The 15,825-nt window shown below is 37.5% G+C and overlaps 1 protein-coding gene across 1 annotated transcript in view; it reads right to left on the minus strand.

The window, feature by feature from the left end:
- Positions 1-11,649, minus strand: part of ADCY1 (adenylate cyclase 1 (brain)) — a gene marked incomplete at its 5' end in the record, with an annotated part of 46,780 nt that extends 35,131 nt beyond the window's left edge. Inside the window, 2 exons of the mRNA XM_009079780.1 lie at positions 9,954-10,095; positions 11,491-11,649. Of these exons, the coding sequence (XP_009078028.1) occupies positions 9,954-10,095; positions 11,491-11,649 (301 nt within the window). The remainder of the gene's footprint in view (positions 1-9,953; positions 10,096-11,490) is intronic.
- Positions 11,650-15,825: the final 4,176 nt, after the last annotated feature.

The following is a 15,825-nucleotide window of genomic DNA, read 5'->3' on the forward strand; positions in this document are numbered from 1 at the left end:
AGCAAAATAAAGAAGCACAGATTATTTGGTCTCCAGCGTTTCTATGTACAAAATACAGAGCAAATCACACTCCAAAACCCCTAAATGCTCTAAAACCCACAAATGGCACTGAGAATTTGCTGTGTGGTCTTCACAATACTGAGATTTACTAGAGCCATTTACATCATTATTTCAATGATTAAAGAATAAAGAAGAAACTGGAAGCATTTGTTTAATGAATGTTTTCATGGATGCCTAAAGGTAGAGAGACAGGACAAATGACACTGCTTACTTTCTGAATGGCATCACAGATACTGGTTTACTGTGATGTTTAATGCATACAGTCATGCACTTGCATTTTCTGGAGAACCAAGTCTATATATCACTGAACTTCCAAAACTCTGTTTAGTGGGTGGCTATGAAACACAAAAAATGACAAATATGTTGCACATTTTTTTATTAGCAGATGGCCATGTTATAAATATGTAACATGTTTTAAATGTATAAAGGTGCCTAGGTATGCACATATGCTTAGGTATGCACATGTGCACTGAAATGCTCACTGACACCAGCACTGCACTGCATTGCATGGTCATCAACTGAAATCTGAAAGGACATTAGTGTATCCAGTGTGCAAACCCTTGTATAAGTGATAGTTTAACAAGAGTCTCCACAAATTCTTCCAATATGAACCCTTTCCTTTGAGGGCTTTCTGGCACTGAATTGCATAGAAGATAATGTACAAGGATATTCACATATTAATCACCCTTTAAGTATTCCTAAGGACACCGAGTAAATAGTTGTTAGGTTTGAGTATGGCAGATATGATCAGCTTTTGAGCTACCATTCCCAACAGCTAAAATATACTTTTTGCAGAGGTTCTCCATTTACAAATTTTCCTAATGTAGCCATAATTCCCCTAGAAGTTCTATATATTATATTCAGTCTCCCTATCAATTTGTTGATACAACCAAAATGAGAAACTTTCTTGAAACTCCCTCCAGTATCACAGACTGTTTCATTTTACTTTAAGACACAGGGATAAAAAGGGAATAGACAGAATTTTACAGGACCATATCTCAAGAGGTCATTGGTTCATTCTTTGCTCAAACCTTTCACTGTGGGCATTGCATTAATTAGGTCAGCAACTTTGGTTTTAGCTCACCATTAGACTCACTTGGAAAGATGCTCTTATATAAGCTCAGAGAGCTACAAAAGCTGCCTGACAGCCTTGATTATGGAAATGCCACAGTACAGATGTAAGAGTGGCAAAGAATAGGTAAAACCTCAGCAAAAGATTCAAGAAGGCATGACTGCTCAAGGTGAGCACATGGGCATGACTATATCCTCACACAAAGATTTGAAGTCCAAGGAAAATAGAAGAATTTAAACTTTCCTCCTTGCAAATATCTCATAATATATGTGGTTTCTGAGAACAACCTTCAACTTGAAATCTTGGAATGGATACAGTTTGATTCAGGCAGTGTGGCTCTGCCACCAACATGACTTTTCTTCAGCCACATAATTTCATGCAGTTTCTCGAATTTATCTTCAAATAAGTAGGTAGAACATTTTTAGCTCATACCATCAACCAGTCCCTTTTAGTTAATAAATCTTAAGGGCATAATATAATAGTAATACACCAATAGTACACATCCTGTATATGTTGGAAATGCAGTGAAGTTTTCCAACTGATTTGGAGTAAATAGAATTTTTTCAGCTCAGATCACTGAAATAAATGGAATAGTGTGTCTACTTCTCAGCTCCCTAGTACAAGAAAAACAATGACAAACTGGAGTGACTTCAGCAAAGGTTCACAGAAACAATTAGGGTTCTAAAGCATATGACACAGGAGGAAAACCGGAGAGAGTTCAGTTCATTTAGTTGGAAGAAGAGAAGGCTAAGGAGGGATCTAATTGCTATCTTCAGCCACCTAAGCAGTAGTTGGAGAAAGAGCCAGACTCATCCCAAATATTACTGAGAAAAAGCACAAGAGGCAATGAATATAGCTATACCACGGGAAATTACTATTTGATACAAAAAATGCAAGTTTAATTGTGAGGATGATTGTGTGCTGGAGTAGGCTGCCCAGAGAGGCTGCTGAATCTCCAGCCAGGGAAACACTCAGCACTCACTCAAGTGGACCTAATTGCAAAGCTTGCCCTGCTTTGAGCAAGGAGGTTGACCACATGACCTCCAAAGGGCCCTTCCAAATTCAGCTACTGTGCAATGCTATGAAAATTTGTGGAACACACGTAGCTACAGTTCTTCATGGCTGGCCAAGAACATAACCACTCAAAGGACATTGCATACACACAAGTTGGGCACCCTGGCAGTTCTCAGCAGATCATCTATAATTTTATATGCAGTTTTGGTTGGTAGGCTGTGTTGGGTTTTTTTAATCTAGTGGTTGTAGGGCATAGAGATTCTGCACTGGGACTGAGGATTTTCCATTCTACTATTATATATACACAATATCAAAAATACAAAGGAATTCACTCTCATCTTACAAATGTCCCTTTTTTATTCTTGCTTTTACAGCAGAACCACACTTTTGACACAGTGAACCTCTGAGTGAAATATTTAAGCAATCTCACTTTCTGCTGTAAGTCTCTGTTAAAGGCAAAAAATGCAGTACACTCTCTTAAAACAGACTTACAAAAAAAACCTTAACAAAAAACCTAACCCCAGTGTCTTTCATTCTGCTTTTTCTCTGAACTTACTGAAGGTCAGCATTACAGGAAAGCTGAACTGCAGCATTCTCATTCCAGCTCATTTCATCAATGATTTTACTTTCACACTTCTTTTTAACCCTCAGAGTCATCTCTAATTATATTAACTGTTCATTTACTTCATAATTTTAAAAACTAAATGGTTGTTTTCTGCAGCACAGTTGGCAAATAAGGTTAAGAGCTGGGATTTTCTAACAGAGCACTCTAAAAGCAGCCGGTCCATCTATGGCTTTGTGAATGTTTTTAGGTATGCAGAAAACAAAGAAGCACTGATAAAAATCCTGGGAAAACACCCCAGTGTTTGAATGTCATGCAATATTCTGCTAAGTGTTTAACTGATGCTCATCTGGGATCGTCAGAAATGTCAGCAGACTCTTATTCCCCTGACTGTATTCAACCACACTGCATAAAATGGCATGGGAAAGGCAATACTGATGATATTCAAAATAGATTTAAAGAAGTCATAAATGCTGTAGCACTCTGTCTGTCTGTGCTTTCTGTCTTCAGGCAGGCAGGACCCTGCCTCTTGGTAGTAGTGTTTGTTCCATTACTATTTTCAAGTAATTTTGTCCAGACATAGGTGAGTAAATAATTTTTTTCCTTCTTTTTTTTTCCTTCTAGTTAAAATCTTCAGACACTTGCTTTTCCATCCTTTTCTACTGCCCTTATGACACATTTTGCTTAGCACACCTCAGCTGTCCATCAGGAAAGTATATTAGTGATTTTTACCAGAAAATAATACAGCTTCTAAGAGACAAATTTTTAACATTCAGAACAGTATGACCACTTTCTTGACACAGATGTAGAAAAAGTTTTTAGAAGCTGCAAAGACTAAAACAATCTCTAGGAGATCAGTAATAGAAAATATCTTCTACCAGTGCCCTATGTTTCTGTCGCCTACAGATTCCACATTTATGGAGGAAGAAAAAGGGAGGAGAGTGATGTTGAAGCACATAACTAATTCTACCATCACTGCCAGCCCAAGCTTCAGGCTGCCACATTGACAATGATGCACTAGCAGTTTCACAGCAACTGCAGAAACAATCCTGAAGATGTAGAGCAATACACTCTGCAGCACAAACATCATACTTCTGTCTGAGTTTGCTGGGTAGTAACACAAGTAATTTATTTCCAATGTTTCCAACAACTTATGCAATGCAAAGTCTCAGGCATCAGACCCTGTCCAGATACAATCTAGAGCTTCCATTAAAAGGCTGTGTGTCTACCTGTTAAATCAGGCCTGCTAAGATATGGATCTATGATATTAAAACCTGAAATGCCCAAGTTATGCATTCAGATCTCTAGTTAAATTCCTTGGTAGGAGCTGTGAGCCACTGAGAGCAAACAACACCCCTGGACTCTCCAAGTTATGGCAGCAGTGGTAGCTGCAGGTAGTTGTCAATTTGAAAGCAGAAATCATCAGCGTGTGCACAGATATGGATTCGGATGTCTAACTTGTGGCATTTCAAATTAGAACAATTTTGCCAAATATATTTTTGCTTGCCATGTGCTAGTAAAGGACAGAGTTTGTATAAGTAGCTGGAAAAGCTTTCACATGCCCTGTATTAAATATGAAACTCTCCTCTGTTACTACTTGGAGTTTGAGTCAGACCCCTAGCACTCTGTATGGTATCCTGGTATGCTGGTAAGCATACAGTCACTTAAGAAAAAAACTTCTCAGAATTCATTAGACCAGAAAGCTGACAACTTACAATGACTATGAAACCTTTCTTGAGTCAAAGTAGACAGAATAATTTTAGAAGAGTCAGATGCAAAAAAATCCTAGGGAGCTTCTAGGTATATGGATGGATTCATTGGACCATAAGTGCTCTGTGGAAAACACAAATTTTACATGGTTGGAACAGTGAGAACAGTGTAGCATGTTCCCCTAGACCTAACCAGAACAATTAAATCAAATTAACTTTGCAGAAAAGGAAATTTCTGCAAATATAGATGGAACTTCATTATGAATGGAAAAAATAAATTAAAAAGAATTAAGTGCAGCAATTTTAGACCTATTGTATCACTCAGTTTATTTTTTTTCCTTCTGTAGTCTTCTTTTTCTTTGGTTATTGTTCACATGATAATGCCAAGATGACATCTTTTAATCAGGCTTGACAAAATTCAAAAAATTTCTATCAAAATTCCTAATGGATTCTGCACATAAAAAATTGTTTCATACAATAGAAAGCATCCCAAGAGCATTTCTACTTGTGGAACATGCTCGTTGCTAATAGCAATTCACTAATAAAGTCAAAGGTAGCACAGGTAGTTACTATATATTTCAGATATACATAGTAAAAAAAGCCATCATGAATCTATGCTGTTTTCTCTGCTACATTGCATAAGATTAATTCCATGCTGGGAGAAAAAAGAAATCAAATCAGCCACAGGAAAGACATAAGCAGACAAAACCTGTTGGCTGGTGGTGGAAAGATATAAAGCCTAGTAATTTATTTCAACACAGAAGGCAGATAATTTGCTTCATGCACCAAAACTATGTTGGCTAACAGTAAAGGAGGATGTTGTATCCCAAGACAAAAATACTACCCTTTCAAGCAGAAGAGTGATGGAGTTTTTTGTTTTCCTGTTACTTCTTGGTGATGGGACTGAAATGCAGGAGGTTGAAAATTACATCTGTTTATGTTAGATGAAGCAAAATATGAAAGTGATGTGACAGCCTTTGCCACTTTTGTTGCAACTATTGTCATGCAAGTTAGAATGAATCTCAGATTGCTGAATTTCTGTCTATTTGATCATGATTGAAAGAAATTAAGTGATCAGCCTTTCAAGGTGTAAAATCCACCTGCAGTTCACAATAAATTATGACACAGGTATGTACTGTAGATAATTGCTCCAGATATTTCTGACATTTGCAAGAGTTGTTACATTTTAAATAGCATTTTCCAAAAGATGCTCCTGAGCTGTATTTGCTTCATGCTTTCAACTAAGTTTTCCTGAAATTCGTTAAGACTGCCAAAAGTGCTCTCCTCTTCCTCAACTATTGCTTTAACTTCTCTTTTCAAATAGACCACTGGTATTTTGGTTTGACTGTAATTATTTTTTGGCCAAAAAAAATTGAAGTTTTAACCATCTGCTTTGGGATGTTTAGGGCATGGTTCAACACAGCAAACCAGACAGGACACAGAGCACCATACTTCTAACCAGCATCCACTTCCTTCTGCCTGGATAACTAAATAAGGATTCAGAAGAAAAAAGTGGAATTCACCTGTTTTTTCAGCATAGTCATAGTATTACTGAGAGACTTCAGATAACAGAGCAAGGTCGCCCAAGCTACAGAATGGATTTTCTGAGACTGCCCAGCATGGCTTCATATATTCCTGGTAAGGTAGGAAAGAGAATTGCCAATCTTTTCAGAGAAACAGCTGATTTCCAAAGGGCAAAAAGATATAGTACTCACTTTCATGGACTTTTCATGACTGTCCATCATTGCGTGCTATACAAATAGTAGATGCAGACAGGATGTGATTTACACTGCCTCAAATAAAAGAAAACTAATAAATTTTAACATACAGTTGGTGAAAAACTCACTAGTACATTAGTAAAAAATTTGCAGATGGTGGTTTGCAATCTATTGGAAGCTAATTATTGATTATATTTGAGGTACGCTGTAAAATCCATGAGACTCTTGGGAAGACATAGCAATAATTTGCATTCCCTGAAGCAAAGATACTTTGACTAGAATCATAAAATCCTAGAATGCTAAGGGGTTGGAATGGACCTTAAAGATCATGTAGTCCTAACCCCCCCTGCACTGAGCAGGGACACCTCCCCACTAGACCAGGTTGCTCAAGGCTTCATCCAACCTGGTTTTGAACACTGCCAGGGTTGGGGCACCCATAACCGCCCTGGGCAATCTGTTCTAGTGTCTTACCACCCTCACAGTAAAATAATTTCTTCCTAATGTCCTAATAAATTTCCTTGTTTAATTTATCCCCACTGCTCCTTGTCCTATCACTACAGTTCCTAATGAAGAGTCCCTCTCCAACTTCCCTGTAGGACCCCTCCAGAGACTGAAAGGTTGCTATGAGGTCTCCATGGAGCCTTCTATTCTCCTGGCTGAACAGCTCCAATTTTCTTAGCCTGTCTTCATAGAGGAGGTGCTCGAGTCCCCTTATCAACTTTGTGGCCTTCTCTGGTCTTGCTCCAACTGTTCCATGCCCTTCTTATGTTGGGGACACAGAACTGTAGACAGTACTCCAGGTGGGGTCTCAGGAGAGAAAAGCAGAGGAAGAGAATCACCTCCTTCAACCTGCTAGCAACACTCCTTTTGATGCAGTCCAGGATTTGGGTGGCTTTCTGGGCTGTGAGTGCACACCGTGGCTCATGCTGAGTTTTTCATCAGCCACCATTCCCAACGTCTTCTCCACAGTGCTTTCAATCACTTCTCCATCCAACCTGTCATTGTGCCTAGGATTGCCCCAACCCAGATGTAGGACCTTGCACTTCACTCTGTTGAACTTCATGAGGTTTGCATTGGCCCAGCTCTCAAGCCTGTCAAGGTCCATCTGGATGACACCCCTTCCCTTCAGCATGTCAAATGCACCACACAGCTTGGTGTGGCCAGTGAACTTGTTGAGGGTGCATTTGATCCCACTGTCCATGTCACTGGTAAAGATGTTGAACAGTATTGGCCCTACCAGTGACACCACTCATCACTGGTCTCCACATGGACAACGAGCTGTTGACTACAGAGACTAATAGATAATAATAGACTAACATATTCTCTACCAAAATAAAAACTGGAACAAAACAGAAAGAAATGTATTCCCTTAGTGACCACTTAACAGCACTCTCACACTAAACTACTACTAAGATCATATAACAAAAATGTGGTTGTTAGCTGACAATAAAAGAAATAAAAAATGGGAATACTTTATAATTCGTTCATATTTAAAATTTAACTGATACATGAATGAGTCATTTTACACTGTTATTCTCATTCTTGGCTAGGGTGAGAGTGATGAAAGATTTTCCTGTCAGATGGACGAATATGGGGTATGTGTCTTCTAAATAAATAAATAAAAATTAAAAAAAACAACCCTAAGTGGGCTTGTTTTCTTTTCAAATTCAACAGATTCTTGGTTATCAATTGCTCATAACATTGATTTTCATTCCTCTTGGCATCATACCTGCCAAAGTCAGGTCATATTAATGTCAGAGATGATTCATCAAGAATAAAAAATGTGTCTGCATTTCAGCTACCAAGGACCAGGAGGAAGGAATAAAATATTAAACCAGAAGATACCTCAATTCAACTAAAGAAATTCCATCTTGTCTGTGCTTCATGGGTAGCCTTCTGTTTCTCTATCTCTGAAGAGTTAATGAATGAGTCAGGGTAAGAGGCAACAGCAGGTGTTTATTTTGAAGGTGAATATAATATTACGTAGCTTGTGGTCCAGTGATCAGTATACAAGTATACGAAGACTGGAGATGGCTGTGATGGGCTGTGACAAACAGCAAAGTGACAAGCTGATTGATCTGCGAGCCCACTGGAGAAGCAAGTCAATACCAGTAAAATTCATGAAGTGTTTCTTTCTGCCAGTTGGGCTGACACACCACTGATGCATGCCAGAGAGCTAATGTTGCTAGCCAAGCTGTAGAGTAGCATCTGCCACTTCCACAGACTCATCAGTGACACCCATGGGTAAAATGGCATTTGGTTTATACAGCTGATGACAAACCCATCAGTCGTTTCTCAGCAATCAGCAGCAGTTTCTCAGCAATCTTGCAAAGACAAAGAAATGTGTGCTCACACAGCAGTAGGCCCTCATCCTTGCACATTAAACATGCATTGACCTGGTTTACTTTCAGATGTGATTGTCAAGCTTCTGTTCCTCAATCACTGGTTTATGCAGCAGAGTTGACACAACACAGTTTCTACAGATAATAGTCATACTAACCCCCTTTTCTCTCTGCTTGACTGTGTGCACCAACCTATGGAACAATTTCCTGAAATTCAGCCATTGCTTTTCTCAATATGAAATGAAACTTGATACATAATAATATTGGAAATGAACATTTCCATTGGAAATGGAAATAACATAGGAAATGAAATTATTCATAATGTTGTAGGAGTGAAAGCATCAGAAAACCAAAGTAAACAAATCTAGCAGCAATAAGCAACACACCTATCTCAATCAAACCCTCCCTTACATTTTTTTCCTTATTAGGATTAATGGAGGAACTAATCCTGATCTCAAGAAAGCCACCAGAAAAAAACTCTCACTGACTGCCAAAACAGAATATAACCCACTGTTTTTCCACCTGTTTTCTCTCATACTACTTAAAAATTATGCTAATTAATATACCAGAAGAACAAAATGTGAGACTGCATGATCTTCACAGTAAATAGAAAATCCCATCTCGCTAATAACGTGATGCTTTAAAGAAAATGCATAAAAATTACCCTTGCAGCAGCCTTTCCAGGATAAAACAACAGGAGTTTTCAATCCTAGAATCAATTTCCCCTGGTGATTTGACTCCAAACATTTCCATCAAAACTCACAGAGTCATCAAATTAAGACCTAGAAACTGACTGCAGCTATGAAATTCAAGATGACCTTGTTTTCTCCTGGTAACATTTCTCTCAGACACCCGTTGGCTAAAATCCTCAAGAATGTAGCTTTGAGATCACTTAAAAACCTGGTCTGTATAAAGAAATCATTTAAAAATCTGACCAGTTCTTTCAGAATTTAATATTATAATTTTCCCTCCAAAGGTAAAATCCCCGAATTAAACTTATTTGGGCAGAGTCTCAGAATGTAAGGGTGCAAAAGTCTGTATCCCAAATTCTCTGGCTCAAGATAAAGGGAAACAAAGTTTCTCTTGGTCTGTTAAACATGCTATGGCAGGTAACCTCAAAGATAAGTCTCATTTGATGTGGAAAAAACTGAACAAATTGAATGTGTCTAAATGACAATTATGGACTTTCAAGACTCCTACTGGGGTCTCAAAACATTCTTCAGTAGAACAAATGGCCACACTCAGTACTGGTTGAGGAGGAGAGGTGTGACTATAAATGTACTTGTTGGAAAACCACTGTCGCCAACCACATCCTGAGACTCAAGATATCACCACTGCACTGCTGGGCCTTCTAGAGAGTTTGAAGATCTTTTAGAAATAAGAAATACCAGTATTGCCTCTGCTTTCAGAACAGCACAGAACAGTTCTTTAATTTCAGAAAGTATCACACAATAAGCTAAAATTTGTGGAGCTTACCTTCCTACGATGGGATGGCACAATAAAATATGTTTCAATATTATGCTTCTTCAAGAAACTATTCCTTTCATGACCATATCCTGGTTCTACCTCGTAGTCCCCATTTAGGCACTCTAAGGTGGCCTTTGTAATATGAACTTTCCTGAAGAGAAAAATCAGAAGTTGTTGTTTATAGCAAAGACACATTATGAGCGAGTCTATTACATGCTTGTCATACACATCAATTCACGTTTGTTGTAAAAAACCTGTTGTTTTGTCTTTTCAGCCAGATAGAACATAGAAAATTTTCTATTACATGCATTTTCTAAACTTGGGCAAAATGAATAAAAGACAACCTTTGACTGTACACACACTTGTAGATTTCACATTTGCTCATTTGTAGAAAGCAAATGCCACACCATGTGCCTTTCTTAAGTATTTACCTCACTGCCTGCTTTGAAAAACATCCTGCTGTTTGAAACTCAAGACTTCACACTCCAAATCTCCCTTGTGCATAAAGGAGAAACTTCTTTTTCTGTTTCACTTCACGTCTCTGAGTTGCATCCTTTACTCGTTCTGTTTTGTAGGCAGCTTTCTAATTCACTTTGTTTTGGCAGCACAGCTATCTTTGACACTATTTGTGAGTTTTCTTGTCCTGAAGAAGTCTTCATATTTTCCCCCGAGAGACCTCTTATATTTGTAACATCTTCACAGAAGATATGCAAAAAAGATTTTACTGCTTATCTCTAATAAAAGTGTTAAGATTCTTTTTTTCACTGGCTTAAGGTAATGAACATACAAAATACACCGACAAAACTAGATATATGCAACAACAGAAATTCACTCATCATTACCACCAAAATTAAGAGGCACCATTGTCCTGTTCAGCAAACTGTGATCTTGTAAAAATCCAACAGAGGATGGTAGGTCACACTTCAAATGTGAGCTACACACAGAACACCCACACAGCTTTGTGAATCTGCACTGTGTACATTTAAATTGTGCCCAAGGCCATACAATGAGTACTTAAAATTCTAGGACATGCCCCGTGGGTTGGCCAGAGGTTTATGTGTTACTGTATCATTTGCAAAGACATTATCAATATTTGAGTTCATAAACAGGTATTTCTTTTCTGTAGCACACTATATGTGTTGGATATCACACTGTGTAAGGCATCCCTTCCCCCCTTCCAAGTGTAGACATGCAAAGGTAAAACTTCCCTGGGACAACTACCAGTTTTTACTTTTATAACATGAAATTACGGAAATCTGGCATTCCTACATTCCTAGTGTTGCCTCATTCCTACTCTTTATATGTAGCAGCGTCTAATAAGGATTTTGTTTGGAAATGTTTTGCTTCTAATCCAACCTACTTACATAAATATCAAGATCATTTGGAGAATTCCACAGGATAAATCATATAATACATAGATTGCTCTTACCAAACACAATCCTGCTTATTAATAGCAATTATATCGCAAATGCCTCAAAGAGAGGAAATAAATTCTTCACCCATACAGGTTTCTGTTTCTTTTTCTGTGGTTCTGTTTCAGACTTACCCAGGCAGTCCTCCAGCTTCCATTACATTAGCTAAAGTCACATCATTTGACCAGACATCATATTGCCATTTTCGGAGCCCCAGGACTCCACAAAGCACCCTGCCTGTATGCAATCCAACTCTCATGTTGAGATCAACCTCTGTGGCTTCTGCAACAGATCTGTAACAGAGAGTATCAGAATATTAATCTCTAGACAATGGCACTGCTTTTGATTTTGTTTTTCTCTCCTTCTCCCAAAGTTAAAATATATATATACACATGACTGAATAAACAAGACCTTTTAAAAACTTCAGATGGTACTCTTCTCTTCCTTCCTTTGAAAGTCCTTGTTGTAATTCCAACAAAATAATTTTCTTGGCTATATTTTAATTACTGTTGCACCAAAATGTCAGTATTTCTAAATTTATTGACCTAATACATTAAAATCTAATTTTCTCAGTGTCAAGGAAATCCAGAAGATGTTTCTTGCCATTACATTTAACTAAAAAAAAAAGAAAAAAATAAAAGGATTTTTGTTATCTTGTTTGTACAGAAATGCAGATATTTTACTGAGAGATAAACAAAGACCTTTCTAGCTGTAACTCAAATAGCTCAAAGACAGCCAGCTTAACTCCTGAACTTTCTTGTTCATCTTGTGTCTCACACACATTTACTTTCTTTGGTCATAAGTGTTCCTTTTCTCCCAATATATATTTATTGCACTGGGTGATGAGCAACCAGAACGTGATTGTTGGAATCAAAAGACTTTTGAAACTATCTTATTAGGCTTAATTTTAACCTGATGTGTAAGTAAACAAACATGGTTCAATCCTACCATTACTCCAGATTGCTTTCAACTCACTGTTAATGACTGTCAATCTTCTTGGATGATACTTACTTAATGTTTCATTATATTTGTTCAACTGATATTTTCACTCTATGATACTGCTAGGAAATGTTGCAACTATTAGTAGTCACAGAGAACTGTGCTGTGCCATTACCTTTACATTATCCTCAGTTAAACATGATTTCCTATGAGACACTGAAAGGGCACAGACTTAATATTTAAATGTTCTTACAGTTTCTGTGTGAAAAGGGATATGAAGAGGCACTAGTTAGGAAGGCCATTGCCAATCTACTATGTTCTCATTGGCTCAATTACCCAGTTACAGGAGTACAGGGCAAAGAACACGATGAAAGCAATAAATCAGTGCAAGAACAGCAGATAAAGAATGATTATAAACATTAACAGATTTTCAAAGGTCCTGGAAGAGTAACGCAGAAACCAATTGTAACTATGGGGCCTTGCACCTGTAAATTAAATCTAATCTTTAGAGATTTTCATTGTCTAGCTGGGAAACAAGGAACTAACTGGCATAGCCATTATTAAAAATATTCTTATTTTTAGTGCCATAGTAAGCACCCTGCACTGACTTGTGGACACTGAAAAGGTGCCTTGAAGCTAACAGACTTATATATCACATGGGGTGATAACACTGTACATAGATCTTTTCAGCTCTTTCTGTTACAGAAACAGTGGGCATTCCACAGTTCAGTTGCAGTCCAGAAGGAGATAATATCAGTGAATAAAGGAAAGTGACTAATCAGTGTAAGACTTGAGTTTCATCTGGTTTTCTTAATTTGCATGTTCCAAAGCATTATTAAAATAAGAGAAGACCTTAATCTGAGTCTCTGGCTATAATTTTTCCTTTGATCTTCATTGACCAGTTGTTTTTTTTTCCAAGTATCATACAGCTTACACTGGATTTGGCATAGGTATCTTTAGAAGGATTTTTCAACTATCCACAAGTTGCACTTGTTTAAATACAATTAACATAAAGGTCAGCATAGGTCAAGATGTGGGGTGTGCAGCATAAGATACCTAGCCTCAATTTAAATAAGAAACTCTTCATCTATGAAGTGCTGAAGTATATCCCATGTCAGCAATCACTAATGGAAGTAATGTGAAGATCTCTTTTGTCCCCATAGGGAAGCTTGGCATAACACATTTTTTTCAGTCATATTTTATGCAACAGCACAGAAAGGCTTATGCACAACTTCCTGAAAGATTAAATATTTCCTTGTCCTATTTCTACTCACTGCAAGTCAGCTTTCCTTTATTCAGTATCTATTCCCAGTCAAGCCTCAAATATAACTCCAAGGATTCCTGAGGATTCTAGTGTTACAGAGCTTTGTTGTGCACACTCTCTGTTTGACAAAGCTTTGAGGAAATGAAAGAAGCTAATAACATGAGCCACCTAATGACACCCTAACCTTTGTATCTTCACCTGTGCATGTGTATTGTGTCATTACCAGATTGACCTTATACCAGGACCATATCCTGCAAGCCAAAACTCTTTGAGATTACACCTTGCTTGCCTGCCTGTGTTCTCCTGCACAACTAAGTACCTATGTAATTATCTTAATTAATGAACCTGCAAGTGTGTGAGTTTCTCTGTCCACAAATGAGAGGGGTTTTTTTGTTGGTTCCCCCAGACCCCCTCCACCATTAAAAAATTATATAAAACCTCAGACTAAATGTAATTGGAAAGACAGTGAAATTCAGATACTGATAAAGTCCACTCCAGACCTCTTACACTGCTTCATCCCAACTGCCTTGAGTGAGAGGGGGAAGTTTAGTGTGCTTTTGAAATAGAATAACAAAAAGTGAAAAGAAATGAGCAGAAAAATACAGCATGGTTGATCATACTCCTTGTTGAACTGTATAATGCACCAATGAACCATAAAGCAGAATCTGAAAACACTTTATGTTTTGAACAAAAGATCTCCAGAAGTAGTCAGTTAGTAAAAGATCTAAATCAAGACTGCATTTCTACATCGTCCCCAAAAGCTACAGTGTGTTTCAGGGATGCTTTCACCATTATTAAATTTGCATAGGAAAATACCTTCCAAACAGTTCATTAAAATTTTTGAATTTATGCAGAAGACCTGTGTGCCCTTTATGCAGATAATTTCCATGACATACCCCACTGAACTATCAAAAATGAGGAATATTAAGTAATATATATAAAACAAGCTCTAAATTCAGAGCAGTACCACAATCATATTAAAAAAATCAACATTTCTGCACTAAAATATCACAAAAATGTCCAATAAAGCATTTTAAATTATAAATGCATTTCGGAAAAAATACCAGCACTTCACAAACAAGTTGTGAATAGGAAAAATAAATTTCTCAAAATGCATTTCTGAAAAAATACCGGCACTTCACAAACAAGCTGTGAATAGGAAAAATAAATTTCTCAAATAAATTATTCATTATAATTTATTCTCTCATAGGTTCATATACAATATACTCAAATGTTTTCCAAATGTTAACATGAAAGCAGGCCCAGAAATAATGGAAATTGAAAAACATATTCTTTTTAAACTAGAAGTGTGCAGTCTACTGAAAAAATACCGGCACTTCACAAACAAGCTGTGAATAGGAAAAATAAATTTCTCAAATAAATTATTCATTATAATTTATTCTCTCATAGGTTCATATACAATATACTCAAATGTTTTCCAAATGTTAACATGAAAGCAGGCCCAGAAATAATGGAAATTGAAAAACATATTCTTTTTAAACTAGAAGTGTGCAGTCTACTAATAAGACAACCATCTACCCTGACAGCTCAAGTGTCCTACCAAGCCTTCAAATTTTAGTTCTCTCCTTAGCTACAAATATTTCATGTGCTGCTACAAGCCATCAAAGTAATTTAGATCATCTACACAACAGCTCCAGACCTGTGTTCCTGAACATTTGAAATGGGGTGGTGGGGGGGAAGCTCTGCATTTCTTATAATATGTAGGGCTTTTCTTTAGGTCTAAAAATATCTACATATAAATAGATGTTTCTTGGTTAAAGGCAGAGGTCCAATTTTTGGCTCAGTTATATACATTTGTTTTTTACACATGCATAGATCTAATGTGTGAGCTTCTGCACATCTCCCTAAATATTTCTGGGTCAGTTTCATTTCAGCTACATCAGGAATTGTCAGTAAGTCTATCTTTCTGTGAACTGCTCTGTCAGCCTGTATGGCTATGGGAGGAGAGGCTGCTGGCCACGGCCTCCAGTTCCAAGCAACACCCATCCACTAGGCTGCCTCACCTGCCCTTCAATCTGCCTTCCATGTTAGGTCTCTCAGGCAATTAAGTTTTTTTTAATTTATGTTTTGAAAACCTTTGCTGCTCTCCTGTTTCAGCAGCCTTTTTCCCAGGTCCAGGCAATTAAGTTTTTTTTACTTTATGTTTTGAAAACCTTTGCTGCTGTCCTGTTTCAGCAGCCTTTTTCCCAGGTCAGGTTTGGTGGGGTTTTTTGGTTTGTGTACCTTTTTTGCGGTGTTTGTTTTT

Source organism: Acanthisitta chloris, unplaced genomic scaffold, assembly GCF_000695815.1.
Source record: "Acanthisitta chloris isolate BGI_N310 unplaced genomic scaffold, ASM69581v1 scaffold10498, whole genome shotgun sequence".
In the NCBI taxonomy this organism is placed as follows: domain Eukaryota; kingdom Metazoa; phylum Chordata; class Aves; order Passeriformes; family Acanthisittidae; genus Acanthisitta; species Acanthisitta chloris.